The 16,886-nt window shown below is 34.6% G+C and overlaps 1 protein-coding gene across 4 annotated transcripts in view; it reads left to right on the top strand.

Annotated features, from left to right (window-relative positions):
- Positions 1-16,886, top strand: part of LOC106884310 (protein FAM193A) — a 78,434-nt gene that overhangs the window by 57,418 nt on the left and 4,130 nt on the right. For 2 of the 4 annotated variants that reach the window (XM_089347500.1, XM_052978607.2), the window contains exons 5-14: positions 905-1,115; positions 3,858-3,982; positions 5,975-6,119; positions 7,820-7,926; positions 8,707-8,946; positions 9,274-9,532; positions 10,757-11,740; positions 11,833-12,222; positions 14,185-14,256; positions 15,430-15,618. In XM_089347500.1, the coding sequence (XP_089203626.1) occupies positions 905-1,115; positions 3,858-3,982; positions 5,975-6,119; positions 7,820-7,926; positions 8,707-8,946; positions 9,274-9,532; positions 10,757-11,740; positions 11,833-12,222; positions 14,185-14,256; positions 15,430-15,618 (2,722 nt within the window). Of the gene's footprint in view, positions 1-904; positions 1,116-3,857; positions 3,983-5,974; positions 6,120-7,816; positions 7,927-8,706; positions 8,947-9,273; positions 9,533-10,756; positions 11,741-11,832; positions 12,223-14,184; positions 14,257-15,429; positions 15,619-16,886 lie in introns of all 4 variants that reach the window. The other 2 variants (XM_052978608.2, XM_014935631.3) reach the window with 1 other exon arrangement.

Genomic DNA, 16,886 nt, shown 5'->3' with positions numbered 1-16,886 from the left:
CAATTCAGCTGTGACCATCCCACTTTTTTCTTTTGCAGTGGCACGTAAAAAGCACCATCCAAGCGTGGCTGATGCCAGTGCTGCCTGACTGGTTCTGATGTTGGTGGCACATAAAAAGCACCCACTACATTCTTGGAGTGGTTGGCATCAGAAAAGGCATCCAGCTGTAGAAACCTTACCAAATCAGATTGGAGCCTGGTGCAGCCTCCCAGCTTGCCCGTTCTCAATCAAACCGTCCAACCCATGCCAGCAATGAAAGCGGATGTTAAATGACGACAATGATGATATGTTGTATTATAAATTACATTATCCACTATGTCCATTTTTTTAATGACAACAAGGTGTGGTTTGAGGGAAATTTGACTTTTAGTAGTTCTAGCAACTAAACAGAGGCTCCCTCATTGGGTCATTGCTGGTACTATTGCTGCTTAAAAGTGGTGTTTGTGATGTCATGTACTCATGTTAGAGTTCACCAAGGATGAGTTGGCTCTAACCAGGGAATCTGCAAAATGAATAAAAGTTTAACACACTTGGTGAAAACACATCTGACACAGATTGTCGTCCAGCTGTGTTACCAGTGGTAGATACCTTATAGGTGAGGATCAGATATTGATATAAGATCTGATTTGACTGTATTTCTTATCAGATTGATTCAAGATCCAATCTGATATCATGAACTGGACAAGATGACTTAATTCTCATCAGTTTGACTTGTATTCATATTTTGAGTTATTGAATACTGTGTGCAAAATGTTAGAAATGCTTGCAGAGAAGACCCTTTTGTTTTGGAATGAAAAAAATATGGGGGTCATTTATCAATATTATTTCAATATATAAAAATAATACTGATTTCATGATGATTAATGTTCAGAGTTTATAAATATTTTTTATTCTTCATTTACAGGTTATATACAAGAGATACACACCAACTATTTATGCGGTTAGAATCGCAGGCTAAAGAATTTGTGATAGAAAAAAGAGAAAAGTTGTTAGAACAATTAGATATTGAATACAGGTGTCCTAATGAAGCAAGGGATTTTGTTTTTCTCCTTTTTGATGAATATAGACAATTATGTCAAGCTGCATCTAAAGTATCGGACATATTAACTGAACTGGTAAGTACTTTATTTTTAGTTTATAGAAAATATATTATTCATGGTTTGAGAAATATTTCTAGAGTTTCCTTTACTACCTCACAAAATATTAAGTATCTTTTGGAAAACAGGCATAAAAACGTTTAAAGCTAATAACTATTATGTGAAAATGTCCTAACAATGTTTATAGACCCTAAAATTGTTGTTTTCTGGAACTTGGCTATCTCTATCTTTATAAGTTATCAATGCTTGTACATATCATTTAAGTGGTTGTACCAATTACAAATGGAATGTTCTGTTAATCTAAAGGGAATTTCAATTAATATTTCGTTTAAACTTTTGCCTGTTAGAAGATTGAAGAAACTCTTGTGTGGCAGAGATCCAGAAGAATGTATTATGGGAAGAAAGGATTTGGGTAAGATGGTTAGTACAGAATTTTTGAGGCGAAACTCTTCTCCATTAGGAAGAGAAGCAAATCAGTTGAAAATAACTTTTTAATGATTGAATTATTTAGTTATTTTTAAAGTCTGTGGTAAAAAGAAATAGGAAAACAAAATCAGTCTTAAAATTAAACCTAAATGTTTTATTTAAATAAAATTTATCTGATGTTGGTATTAGAGGCCATCTCTCTAATAGTGTATTCAAATTCCATTGTAAGCATTATAATCATTCAATGATGCAGCATGAATGAAATGTAAACATTCTGTCTGTAAAACCGTAGATGGTACATTGGATCATCAGGAAGGCTTCAGACAATCATTTGTAGAACTCATTCTTGTCTAGGTTATAGTTTATGACTGGAAATTACTGGCTTAACCCTTTTGCTCCCATATTTCTGTTGAGATGCTCTGTGTTTCTTTCACTTAATTTTAAATATAACGAAGAATTTAGTGAAATAACTTTATCATCATTAAGCTAGTGTTAGGAATATAAATTGTGATTAACGTTTGGTGGAAGATTTTAATCCGGAACTTTTGAAAACAAGACATTTGTACTACAGAGCCAGAGGCGGTTTCAGCCGGGTTGGTATCAAAAGGGTTAAAGAGTAAAGAACTGGTCCCGCACTTCTTGCTCAATTTTGCCACAATCCTATGTCACTTGCATAGTGGAATCAATACCAACAGTATATTAGATCAAACAATGGTCAGTACTATATATTATGATTATTTTAAACCTAATGAATTTTCATTACATAGATATAAAGCCACTGATTATAGCTCCTGGGCTCATATTTCACTTCTATTTTTATTAAAGATAAGTGGGTGCTCAGTAAATTTAATGTAAAATTATCTTCCAATTTAGGTGTTTACAATTTAGGTTAAAATTAAATGTGAAATTATCTTCTAATTTAGATGTTTATAATTTTGGTTAAAATTGCCTTCTAATTTAGGTGTTTATAATGCTATTTAATTTCTAAATAGTTCTATTTTCCTACACCAAAAAAATGTGTTCTTGCATAATAACTTAGTGATCCTTTCATCACTAATTCATGCAGTGTCCAGGGTTTCCCTTATAGTTGCTGCAAAAATGAAAGTAGCATTAGTCACTAATTAATATTGCTTTCCCTCATTGCATATATATTTCTAGTTAAAGTCTTTGGAACAAAAAAAAAAAGAGTGAACTGTAAATAGTTTTAATGTTTATGCTGCAAAGAAGAAATGAAGTGAATTCAACATTTCAGGCAGTAGTCTTTTGACAGGAAAGAGAGAGGGGTGGGGTAAAGAACAATTTTGGGAAAGAAAGGAGAAACATTTTTCAGTCAAGACTTGCATAGCAAAAAGGTGAATCTTCTCTGAAAACCAATTTCTCGTACAAAATATTTTTTTTTTATCTCTTCAATCTCCATTTTTACTTTATAGTATAAAACTAAAAACTTTCTGTTGTAGTGCTGTTTAGTTTAGTTTTTTGTTTTTGCTTCTGTACTTTTTCATTGGATTACTATTTCATGCTGGCACTCAAACTTCAATCTATCCTAGTGAGATACACTATTTGGATAACACTAAATGAATATATTATTATCTGTAGCTAGCTCTTTAATATTCCCCCGCATTAAATAGGTTCATTAAGGCAGCAAGCTGGCAGAAACGATAGCACGCCGGGCAAATTGCTTAGTGGTATTTCGTCTGTATTCAAATTCCACTGAGGTCGACTTTTTCTTTCTTCCTTTCGGGGTTGATAAATTAAGTACCAGTTGTGTACTGGGGTCGATCTAATTGACTGGCACCCTTCCCCATAATTTTGGGCCTTGTACCTACAGTAGAAAAGAATGTTTATTACCTGTCATGCTGACAATGCTGTAATGTATTTTATTAGAAAAATGTTTCACTATAGATGGCATAAAAATAGCACAGTCCCTATCAGATAAGGTAATTGATTTTTTTCAAAAATCCATTCAATTAAAAAATAGTTTTGTCAAAAATTTCTTAAAGTTTGTTCAAAGGTTATCTAAAGCATAGAAAAAGATAAGTTTTCAAAAATTTTTCTTAAACTAATTTTGATTTATTTACAAGTCTTAAGGAAAATCACTTTTATTATAAATTCAATTGAAGTTTTGTTTAAAATTTTAATTTTAAATATCTTTCTGGGTTGAAATATTTTTCTCTGAAAATACTGACTTATTGTAACAAGCTAGTATTTTCAGTTTCCTTCATTGTTTAAAAGGAAGTATGATTAGTCTTTGAGTGTTACAAAAATATGTTATATATTTATTTTTTATATAAAATCATTTAACACTTGAATGCATCTTATAACATGATTTTTCAGGAGAAAGATCATTGGAAGAAATTTGATGTTACGTGGGATTTTTACAATCGTCATTTGTTTCACTCTATTGTGTATACAAATCCATCTATTCAAGACAATTGGCCAGCAGTACTGAAGCAACTGAAGTAAGTATTTAAACGAAGCATCTATTACTTATTTTCTCTTGGATTCTATACAACACTTATTAATCATTTTTCATTTGTCTATTTCTCCATGCTGGTATGGATTGGACAGAAACTTAAGGCAGTATTTCACTACTGTATATGTTTTTCCTGATGCCAACCCATTCCGTTTTTTTACATTCTGCTGGTCTTTGAAAATACACAACTACAGAGTGTATTTTTTTTGCAGGAGATGTGAGGGTGACATTTTGCTCAGATGGTGTCCTACAAAAATATGGAATGTAAACATTTATGTATGCAAACCCACGCACAAAAGCATGTGCACACACACACACACTGCAAGCTTCCATATAGTTTCTGCCTCCTAGTCCCACTCTCAGGACATTGCTTGACCTGAGGTTACTTAGTAGAAGACAACTGCCTCAGGTGCCATGCAGTGAGACAGAACCTGAAACATATAGGTGCAGGCATGGATGTGCAATTACAAAGCTTGCTTCACAACCACATCTTTTTGGGTTCTCTTCCACTGTGTAGCATCTTCAACATGTCTTCTACATTAGCTTCAGGCTGACCAATGCCTTTTAAATGAAATTTGGTAGATGTAAATGATATGGATGCCTGTCATGTTTTTGTACAACTGTTTGTTCTGTGTCTTTAAATTGACTTCACTTAGCTATAGCATGTTTGTTACAGCTCCCTTAATACATGCAGTAGTTCTGTGGTTTTGATGTGTAAGACCAGTGGAATAAAAGCAGCTTACTTGGAAAATTAGTAAGAGTTGACAGGAACGGCATCCAACCTTAGAATACTGCTTCAATAAGTCTTGTCCAGCACATGCCAACATGTGAAAAATGGGCTCACAAACAATAATGGCATGTGTATGAGTGTGAGTATGCATATGCACACACACTTGTATATAGTTGTTTGTTTGTTTAGTTCAACATTTATTTTCTATGCTAGTGTTCTTGGTCTTGGTTGGGAGCTACTGCAACCCCCTCAGTCAAAGGGGATATAGTTTTACAAGCTGCATGGCAACTTCACTATAATCATCATCATTTTCATTTAACGTGGGTTGTCCATGCTGGCATGGGTAGGACGGTTTGGCCAGTGCTGGTAAGCTGGAAGGCTGCACCAGACTCCAGTCTGATTTGGCATGATTTTCTATAGCTAGATGCCCTTCCTAATGCCAACCGCTCTGAGAGTCTAGATATAGAAATTGCTTTGTTATCATATGGTTTTATGTTCTGCCTCACTGAGATCCCATAGGTAAGTGTCTTCAGCTACAGCCTTAGTCTGACTAATGCCTTGGGAGTGGAATTGTTAAATAGAAACTATATAGTAATGTATTGCATGTGTATCTGCTTCGTTGTCACTGCTTCTTCGTAAGTCACCACTTGAGTAAAAAATTATGCCATATTTACATACTCTGTGGATAATGCGTCATATCATTTTGGGTTTTCAAGAACCAGAATAAAGAAAAATCTCTTACTTGAACAACAGGTGACCTTTGATGACAAAGAACAGCTGGCTCTAAAATTCTGTCTCAAATAAATCTTTGCCCAATCTGTGACAGCTTGGAAAAACAGGCATAAAACAAATGCGTGATTGAAAGCACAAGCTGAATTATGACTTAATTCATGAAATGAAATAATTAATACAGAACTTATAATTAAACACTAATCTAAATCATGGTTTTCCACAATGATTGAAAACTTTACATTGATTGAAAACTCTACATTTCTTTGATTTAGTGTCATTTGTCTTTCCTTATGTTTTATTTGTATTTACAGTAAATTAAACTCCTGTTCAGAAAGTCTTTAAAAAAGTTTTTGCTACTAAACTTTTTTCCCTCAAACAATTAAAATGAAAGTTCTTTAGGCTGGTAACTTTACCTTTAATTTAGCAATTGCAGTCTGTATAATAAAAGCATGGGGATATAAATGAATTATTTGTTTGATATATCTTGAAATTTAAGCTCAATACATTTTTTTATAGTTCAACTGCAACAACTGATGCAAATGGTGTTGAATCCTATCCTAGTCTATCTGACCGTAGCAGTAAATTTGGAGAGGATATGGAGAAAGTATCACTCATGTGGAAATGTCGGCAAAAGCTTATTGCATCATACAATGATGAACAGGTAAGTGTTCTTTTTAGCTTGCTGCAATGCACATGCTTATTAAACTGAACTTTACTTTCTTTTCTATTTATTTGACTTAGTATTTACAAATAGTAATTCTTTGTTTAAAAAGTTTTAAAAAATATATGATCAGATGTCCAGCGTAATTATATGCTACTGCATGTTCCTTTTTTGTAAAGCTTAGGTTTCATCATCATCGTCGTTGTCGTCGTTTAATGTCCACTTTCCATGCTGGCATGGGTTGGACGGTTTGACTGAGAGCTGGCAAGCCAGAAGGCTGCACCAGGCTCCAATCTGTCCTGATAAAGTTTCTACAGCTGGATGCCCTTCCTAACACCAACCACTCCGAGAGTATAGTGGGTGCTTTTTACGTGCCACCAGTACAAGGGCCAGTCAGGCTGTACTGGTATCGACCATGCTTGAATGGTGCTTTTTACATGCCACTGGCACGAGAGCCAGTCAGGCGGCACTGACAGCGACCACGTTCAAATGGTGCTCTTTATGTGCCACTGGCATAGGTGCCAGTCAGGTGGTACTGTCATCAGCCACGACAATGATTTCACTTGCCTTAACAGGTCTTTGTAAGCGCAGTTTATTGTCCAATGATTGAAGTATACTCTTAAATGGGCTGGTTATGCTGCAGTGGCATAGGCCATGGTTAAGGTCTCACTTGGCTTGCCTGGTCTTCTCAAGCACAGCATATCTCCAAAGCTCTCAGTCAGTCACTTGTCATCGCCTCTGTGAGGCCCACTGTTCGAAGGTCGTGCATCACCACCTCATTCCACGTCTTCCTGGGTCTACCTTTTCCACAGGTTCGCTCTACTGCCAGAGTGTGACATTTTTTTCACGCAGCTGTCCTCATTTACATTTTAATAAATAATTTGTTTGAACTTCTATTTCTTTATTATTTCTCTTTGTTGTAGACATGATTTAGCTTTCATTGAAATTAACATTTTGTTATCTCAAAGTTATGTTTGTACACACTGACAGTAGCATTCAATTAAATTTATCAACTATTTGATGTTTATACTAAATATAATTTCTGTTTGTAAAATTTTGCTGTCAACATATTTATTTTAGTTACTCCTAACAATACATTTTGAAAAGTATTATGCCACCCTTTATACAGTAGTCAGCATTAGGAAAGCTATCTCTTTTCCAAAAGTATTTTCCAAAACAAATAGAATATTTGCTGATCAATACATAAGTGTATACTCAAATATCCTGTCCATATAATACAAAGCTTGTAAAAACGATGAAAATGTAGGGGATTGATTTACTCGAGTACAATCTATCTCTTCAATGTGTGATCAGAGAACTGTATTTCACTAATCTGAATTAAGTTTTAATAGTGGAAATATATTATTCCTAAAACAAAAATGAACTGACTTTTCTGGCGACAGAGCCCATATTTTGGAATCTCTCTAATGCTATTCTAGTTTTTTGTAATGAATACACAAAATATTTCTAATGAGGTGAATGATATTTTACTTATTTTCAAACTTATTTTAAAACTGTATTCTTAGAGTAGCTGGAACACATTTTTAATTAGCAGTGTTATTTTAAAAATTTCCAGAACAATAATTCTTGAAAAAGCAATTTTCTCATCTTTTTTTCTCACATTTTGTGTCTAATTGATATAACATACACTTGAAAATCCTTTTTCTGTTTCAATTACTATGCAATTAATTTTCTAGCAGTCACTGAAAATGAGGCATAAAATACTTGCTGAAGATTGGGAATTTTTCAAGAAACAAAGGAAATTACTTGAAAAGAGTGTGTCTGAAAATGCTGATAGTTCTGGGAGGTTTGTATGTACTTAATATTTGCTTTACTCAGATTAATATTTTCCTTACAGAATGGACCATTTCCAGTCTCTTCTGTATTGCAGAATTAGCTACATACTAGTCTCTAATCTTTGCTCATCAGAAATTTTAATTTTGTTATTTATTGCATATGTACCCCTTGAAAGTATATTTTGACACCTCATCTCCACCATCCTTTCTCCCTTTCCTTCTATGGTAGTCATGCATCTTCTATAAATGAAGATACCTGTTTCTGTCCTATCAAACTTTCAATGCCTAGTACAAAACCACCTTCCTCAATATTGCACTTGCATTCTGTCAAGAGGTTTTGTCTGAGTTACTTGGTGACCTCACTAATTTTGTTGCTATGAAAAAGGCAGCCATGTAGAGACCATGCCAAAGTAGACATTGAACTTGAACACAGCCCTTTGACTTGTCTGTACCTATTGAACCTTTCAATCCGTGCCAGTATGTCAGATGATGAGGTCTACAATGCATGATTTGTTGAAGTTGCTTCCATTTTAGAACTTTCATTCACATCACCAAGTTTATTGATTTTTTTTTTCTCTCCATCATTTTGTACAAACAAGTTTTTAGGAAAGTTTTGTATTAATTGTAATAATACTTTGATTGCTTAGCCATTTAGAAGTTATTCCCTGAGTGTTCAAGAAGGTTAATTAGTTAGAAATGTGTGTTGGAGCTAATTACTGTTCTGATAGTTATGTAAATATTTGGAAACAGTTATCTTATCCTGTCTGTTTTTCTGTTCCATTTTTTTTTAGCTGCTTATGTCATGAAAATTCTTCAGATCATGTAAATATCTGCTGTCAGCTACCAAGTGATAAATGTGAATCTGCAGTCCCTCATCAGCATCTTGGTTTTCTGCATGATTCTAACTATTGTGTGGCAGATGTTAGTGCTGCCTCTATATCCAGTACAACGTCTAGTAGTTGTTCCTCAAGTCCTGTGATTGATTTAGATCAGTTACCACTTAGCATAGATGAATGTTCTCAGCCTCTTCAGTAAGTTATAAGCTTATCCTTTGATGATTATGATTTTTGAAGTTATTTTTGAAGACATAGATTCAATAGCCATAATATTTAAGGCTTTTTAGTTATTTCACTTCTATTATAGTTAATAAAAGGTGTTTCTTAGTAAAGATTATTTATCAGACTAGCTGGTTTGTTTTTAACATGCACTGGTTGCATTTCTTTTTTCTAAATTAGACAATTAAACACCATTTTTTAAAGCTCATTTTAATAGATAATTCACTAGATTTCAAATACAAGTTAATTTTCTACATTTTAGAAATAGTTTAAATAACTATTGTTTTTAATATTTTTTTTCAGAAATGGTGATGCTGAAAATAATGATAGTCAGTCTGATATTGATGAAGATGAAGTAATAGATGATGAAGATGGAGAACACCACAAAGGAACTAATTTGGGTTTAGATAATGCTAATACAATTGCACAGATGACAAATGGAATATTAGATATTTCCATATTTTCATGGGAAGATGATAAAAAACAAAATGGTTCTGCTTTGGATGGAACTGCTGAAAACTGTGACTATCATCGTTATATTACTACAAACTCAGAAAAACTTGTGAGTATAAACAGCTTGATGAGCTTTTCATATATGATCACCAGTCGATATTGCTTGTAAAAATATTACCCAACCCTTAAATTTATTTCATATTGATCATCATCATCATCATCGTTTAACGTCCGCTTTCCATGCTAGCATGGGTTGGACGATTTGACTGAGGACTGGTGAAACCGGATGGCAATACCAGGCTCCAATCTAATTTGGCAGAGTTTCTACAGCTGGATGCCCTTCCTAACGCCAACCACTCAGAGAGTGTAGTGAGTGCTTTTACGTGTCACCCGCACGAAGGCCAGTCAGGCGGTACTGGCAACGGCCACGCTCAAAATGGTGTATTTTATGTGCCACCTGCACACACACACACACACACACGCACAGTGGAGTTATTCTTTGTCTTCTTTTGAATTTTTGATTAAAACTTTTTATACTGTTTTATATCTCAGTATGGATGGAGGACTGTTGAAGCAATTGTTGTTTAGGCTCAATCAATCCTAATAGAGGATTCGATGAAAGGCATTTCATTTTTGTTTTTATCAGTCATTACATTACACATGCTGAACATTTACTTAAATGACAGTTTACTTTAAGGTACTTCAGATTTCATCATACACTGTATAATAATTTCTAATTATCCTTTCAATATTTACTGCATTAAATATGTTAACACTCTCGGAGTGGTTGGCGTTAGGAAGGGCATCCAGCTGTAGAAACTCTGCCAAATCAGATTGGAGCCTGGTGTAGCCTTCAGGTTCCACCAGTCCTCAGTCAAATCGTCCAACCCATGCTAGCATGGAAAGCGGACGTTAAACGACGACGACGACGACGATGATGATGATAATTTAACTGTTGTTTTCTATGAAGATGGGTTCCTAAGTAATTTATTCTCTCGAATTGATAAATTGTTTGGTGAGATACAGTTCTGGTTCCAATTTTACTATGGCTTAGTAACTTCTTGTAACAGTTCCTTAGCGACATTTATACATCAAGGACAAGCAATATCTAATTTCTTGCCTTAAAAGTTCACTTGACACTTTTATATGGTTCAAGTAAATTGGAACTATGCAGTGTTTTTAATGTTTATCAGAAGGTCTGATTTATCTCTTAAGGTATTTGTTTTCTATTTGTCTTTCCTCTTCTTTACATTTTTTTTATTCCTGAAACTGCATTTAAAAAATTAATGTCTTTGTAAATGTCTGACAGAAGTGTTTATTTTCTCTTCTTCAGATTAAATCTGATGACAACCAGTGTCAGTGTCACTTTTGTTTACGCCAAAGAGGGAACACTGTTTCAACTTCACTACCTCAGCATGTTCCTATTCTCCCAAGACCAGCACATCTTCATCTTTATCCACATATTCATGGACCTTCTGGCTTGCATGGCCTTCATGGAACTGCTGCTGCTGCTGCTGCCGCTGCTGCTGTGAATGGTGGTGGCAATACTGGTTGCAGTAGTAGCAGCAGCAGCAGCAACAATAATACTAACAATAGCAATATTAATAATAATAATGCAAATGGTAACACAAGCATTGTTAATGGAGGACCGTCGTCTCATGCACGTGCTATATTGCAACCTCAATGGGATGTTGAAGTTGTACAACTTCGACAACAACCTAAATTTATTATCTCACCTCAGTCAAAGTTACCAGTACAATTGGTGCGTTCTAATGCTACTGCATTAACTGATCATGAACACACTTACCAAGGGGATTGGGAGAACACTCAGTTGTACCCTAGGTTATTACTTGATACTCATAAATATGATGAGAGCATAAATGGTGAGTTACTGCCATGTACGTCATCGCTTGTCAGAAGTTCATCATCGTCATCACCATCATCATCATCATCAGAATCAGGGTTGCCTTCCCAAGGAGCTGTGATCGAAACATTGCCATCTAATCATCTCTCATCTAGCCTTGAATCATCTTCAATTGAAGTGCAAGTTACGGTGCAGCAAACTGAGCTTCTCCAACCACAAGAATCCTCACAGCAACCATCCCTCCCCTTCTCTTCTGCCACTCCTTCATCTACATCACAATCTGCAACAACATTAGTGTGTAGCAAGGTACACAAGTGCAACAATCAGAATGGTTCCATTAAAAGCCATTCGTGTAATCGTCCAGCTACCCTTGGTGGAAACAGTTCATCCCATAATGAAAAGGTTCACAACCAACACTGCAAGAAGTATGGGGCTAACACAGGAGGTGCTGAGGTGAGATATTTTAATTTCATTGTCATTTTTATTTGCTTTTTCCACAAACTTTTTGTCCCAAATTATTAATGTCTAAATTACTTCTACTTCAGATAAGTCCAAGAAATGCCAATATAGTCAAAGAAGATTCATCTCATCAGTCTCGCAATTATACCAATGCAATGCTTGGTCAGTATTCATGTACGCATAATAATAACAACAACAATAATTTACGTAACAGCAATGGGCATGCTTACCAGAATCCTGGTACAGTTGATTCTGGCTTGTGTGTAAATGCTGTTCCCATGCCAACCACGTTGAATAATGTTAGTGTGGGTACGTCAACAATGTGTACAGATCCAGATTGTGTTGTCCACCAAGAAGATAATGATGACAGTGTCGATGATAGCTGTTCAGAGCAAAGTTCCTCAACCTCCACATCGAATCAAAAGGAAGGAAAATATTGTGACTGCTGTTATTGTGAATTCTTTGGACATGGAACTGTAAGTCAACTTTAATGTTGTAACTTTGTCTATTTTCATTTTCTAAGTACTAATGACAAAAATAAATGCATTGTCATACTCCTTGTAGATATTTGAAGACAGACGTTTCTATTTGTGTTTTCTTTATTATTATTACGAAATAGTTATAAAGTTAACTTCTATTTTTCCATGAAAGCATGGGTTATTTGAGGTGGGATTTTACAGCTGAATGCTCTTCCTGTACTAATCTTTGCTTGCTTTTCAAGTAAGGGATTTTCATATTTCTGGAAGTGTTTGTAAACACAGATTGACCAGTCACAATGTGGTCATGGAATGACAATGTCATTACCATTTTGCTAAGCATGGATTATCCACATTCTCATGTGTATGCTCACACACGAAAATGGATGTCTACCAAATTCACTCACAAGGCATAAGTCAACCCAAAAGTGCCACTCAGTGGGACGGCACCTTGTGCAAATAAATATGCCATTGTATGCTTTTTAATCATGTACAGGTGTGGCTGTGTGGTTAAGAAGTTTGCTCCTCAACCACATGGTTTATGGTTCAGTCCACTATGTGGCACCTTGGGTAAGTGTCTTCTATTGCTCTGGGCTGACCAAAGCCTTGTGAGTGGACTTGGTAGGTGGAATCTGAAAAAAGCTCATTGTGAGCATGCGAGTGTGTGTTTTGTCTTGATATCACAAGATTGTTGTAAATGAGTGTCGTTGTTGTACAAGCAGTGTCATTCGTTTCCAATATTCTGCAAAAACAAGTCTAGCCATGGGGGAAATATTATCTTGCTTAGAAACAGGTGAGATTTGGTATCTGGCCATAGAAAGTCTGCTTCAGTAAACTCCATTTGACCCATGCAAGCCTGGAAAAGTAGACAGTTAAATGCTGATGATGATTAAAATAATTACAGCGTGGTAGACATTATAATCCAAACACATGATTTCAAATCCAATCACTATCAAACCAATACAGCTCTAGAACTCGTATGAATTATTTGACTAAATTCCATTAACTAAATACTAACTAAATACATGTCTGCAACCTATACTGAGTGATTTTCTAATGAAGTTTGTTCATGGAAATGTAGAGATTTCATTGGCAATATGAGGTTCACATTGAAAACCTGCCCATCATGATGAAACTAACTTCTGGAAGTACTGCATTTGTGTATATTATATGTGTGTGTGTGTGTGTGTGTGTGTGTATATATATATATGTGTATATATATATATATATATATATATACATGTGTGTGTGTGTGTATATATATATACATATATATCATCATACACACACACAATTAATATAAACAGCAGGTTGCAATGTTTCACCAAAAGGGAGAATTATAATTGTCATTAAATGTGACTAGGGTGTTAAAAAACATCTACCTTGCTAGAAATAGGAGCTAAAATGCTCTACTGCTGTAGTTAATGTACATGAAAGAAAACTTATACATCAACAGGGACCATAATTGCCTGAAAAATACTGAGAATTCTTAAGACTGATGTTAGTTTCAGCAATTTCTGTTGCTTCATCAGTTAAACCCACTTGGTGTTTGGCTCCTTCTGGACCTGTTTCTCTATTAGTATTTATGTTTTCGTCATCCAAATTAATGAATGAATTAGCAATTTGCTAATGTGTATACACAAAATTAATATAAACAGCGGGTTGCAATGTTTCACCAAAAAGGAGAATTATAATTGTCACTAAATGTGACTAGGGTGTTAAAAAATGCCTACATTGCTAGAAATTTTGTGTATACACATTAGTGAATCACTAAATGATCCATTAACTTGGATGACAAAAACAAATACTAATAGAGAAACAGGTCTGGAAGAAGCTGAACACTGAGCAGGCTTAACTTTCTTCAATAATACATAATTATTTTCTCCTTTATATTAATCTCTATTATATTTTACTGATTGTCTATGTTGAAACTGAACTTTTGCCAATATGTTCTATTTACAGCCACCAAAAGCACCCACTAGTCATAAATTCTATGAAATGCGAGAAAAACTACAGTTGAAACTTAGAAGACGGGTAAGAACTGAAAAAGCTTTTCTAACAACATCTTGTATATGTTTTGTTGAGTTGAATTTTTAACATCTAACTTGGATCACACCAGAATAAAGACATTATTAATCAGAATAGCATCAAGACAAAACCCTATTTCTAAAATCCAACATATGAGGTTAGCAGTTGCTGTTACTACTTGATGAACTGAGAGAAAGGAAAATAAATTCTCAAAATAGGAAAATACTACAAATGTCAAGGGATGCCTTCCAGGTAGCCAAATTTATCAACAATTTCTTTCCTACAACTTTAGATTGAATTTGGACAATTTATGTGTACTGTTATGCAGGCTTGGCTGTATATTAACACAGGCTACCTAAAGGTATTCCTTGACATTTGGGAACATGTTTAGTGGTTTGGTCCCATTATGTGAATACTGTTGGCTGATATCCTCTTCTATAGCTGCAGGTTGCCCAATATTTTTTGATGAAAACTGAAGAAGCTTGTTATGTGTGTGTGAGTTTGTATTTTCCCCTTGTCTTCACATGTGTGCTCATTGATTGTAAACAAAAGTCTCACCATTTGCACAGATGATGTTGTTTGCTTGCTGTTCATTGCGAAAAGCATGTCCAAACTTCTTGACATTGTTTGTAAACAAAACAAACCTTACTATTCATACAAACGTAATCATGTCCTGACTGTTGATTGCCCACTAGCTGGGTGATTGTTACCATGCTTGACCCAGATATTTTTCATTAGAAGGTACACAAAAATCTCATTTGGAAAAATTCAAACGAATGTATATCTTTACCAGTTGGCATATGATTTGCCCTATTTGATGATGGTCTTATCTAGACTTTGTTTCCTGGATAAGCTCATAATCATTGAGTACCTATTATCTATCCTCATAAGAATGGATACGAGTGTGACCAAAGTATAGAGGATGGGAATTTAATCTGTTCTCGCTTAACTATTATTGGTGTGACTGATTCAAACAGAACTGTAAATGTCTAAACTAACAACCATCAGTTTACTTCAGTCAGCTCACCATTGAGTGAGCTCTGGTCTATAACTGAAGTTCATAAACACATAACCATACAGGCTGTGGTTAAAATACAATTATCAAACATTTTGAATGTATTTTTAAAATATATGTTAAATCCAATTTGTTCAATAGTTTTAATTTATTCTCGTTTTTAGAAAGAAGCCAAAGTACAGAAGAAGTCTGATGATGACCAGGTTCCCTATCTTCTTGACCAAAGAGGTTTAGATGATCTAGTACGTTACATTAATGGTTATGATGACTCAAACTGGGCTAAATCAACATCAAATACAGAGAAATCTTCAACTACAAAAGCAGCTAAGCGAAAGAAACAGAAGCAACGAAAGGTAAGAATTTTATTGCTTATTATTGTCTTAAGTTATTATATATTTTTCCAGATTTATTAAATTTGTTTTGCATTTTTACTAGATAATATTAAAAAAAAATCATTGCAGATTGGCTGAATGGGTGTGAGGATAAGGGGATCGATTATTGAATGTTACAAATTCAAACCTTATGACAGCCACTGTGCAATTATTCATGATTAAGGGAACAGTGCTTGCCTTGGTTAGGTTTTACTTTTAGTAGTGGTTTCTGATAGGCAGAACATCAAAATTTAAAAGCAATTGATTTGACAAAAAATATTTTTTATTCATATTTGATTGAAATTATTAACACCTCCTACTTCCATATGCTTCATATTGTGGCAGAAAGGAAATTGGCCTAGTGTGGGATAAATTAGATGCTACTCAATGAATGTATCACATTGCATTTCAAAAGCTTTTGTGATGTGATAATAGTAATAAAATATCTTCCTTCAAGTCGAAGGCATAACAGTGGTTAAGAAGTTCATTTTGCAACAATTAGATTTCACTACCATGAGCAAGTATCTTTCAGTGGCTTGTGAGTGAAATTTGGTAGAGGGAAATTATAGAAACCTGTCAGATGTTTGTGTGTGTGTGTGTTTCCACAGGTCTTTTTATGGAAAATGGTGACTCTCTGTATGTCTTATAAACAAAATGTCTTATTGCTTAGCAGTTTCATTATGTGTGAAAATCAGTAGGGGGGGGGAAAATAAACCAGTTGAAAAAGGAAGGAAAGGTATCTGACCATAGAAACCTACTTCAATATATGAAGTTCAGCCAACTGATGCCAGTATAGAGAAAAAAAAAAAATAAAAATCAATAATGGATTTTTTTTCAAGACCTTATAATAATAGTGAAAGCAATGAAATAAACAGTTCTTTAATACAGTTTGGAAGAAGACTGTCTCTTTAGTCTTGCCTGGAGACAGCCTTCTGCTGGATGAATGAACAGAGAAATTGCAGAAGAGGAGACATTTTGGTCTTGCCAAAAAAATAGACAATCTCTAGTACTGGTGATAAGCCAATCTCGAGTGCTGTTGCTAAGCAAACCTGCACTCGTACACTTTTTAAAGTGATTTGCAAAAGGAAGCACATCCAAATAAAGTAAAACTGCCAAAAATGGAATGTATGAATGAAATGAAAACTATAATTCTGAATGAGAACTGATTTGAACTGTGACAACATGTCTAGTCCAAACCTGTATAAAAAAGCAGTTGTAAAAACAGATAATGATTATGAAATTTTCTATTT

The sequence above is a fragment of the Octopus bimaculoides genome, chromosome 2 (assembly GCF_046866305.1).
Source record: "Octopus bimaculoides isolate indiv1 chromosome 2, ASM4686630v1, whole genome shotgun sequence".
Classification (NCBI taxonomy): Eukaryota; Metazoa; Mollusca; class Cephalopoda; order Octopoda; family Octopodidae; genus Octopus; species Octopus bimaculoides.
This window is presented reverse-complemented; position numbering and strand designations above follow the sequence as displayed.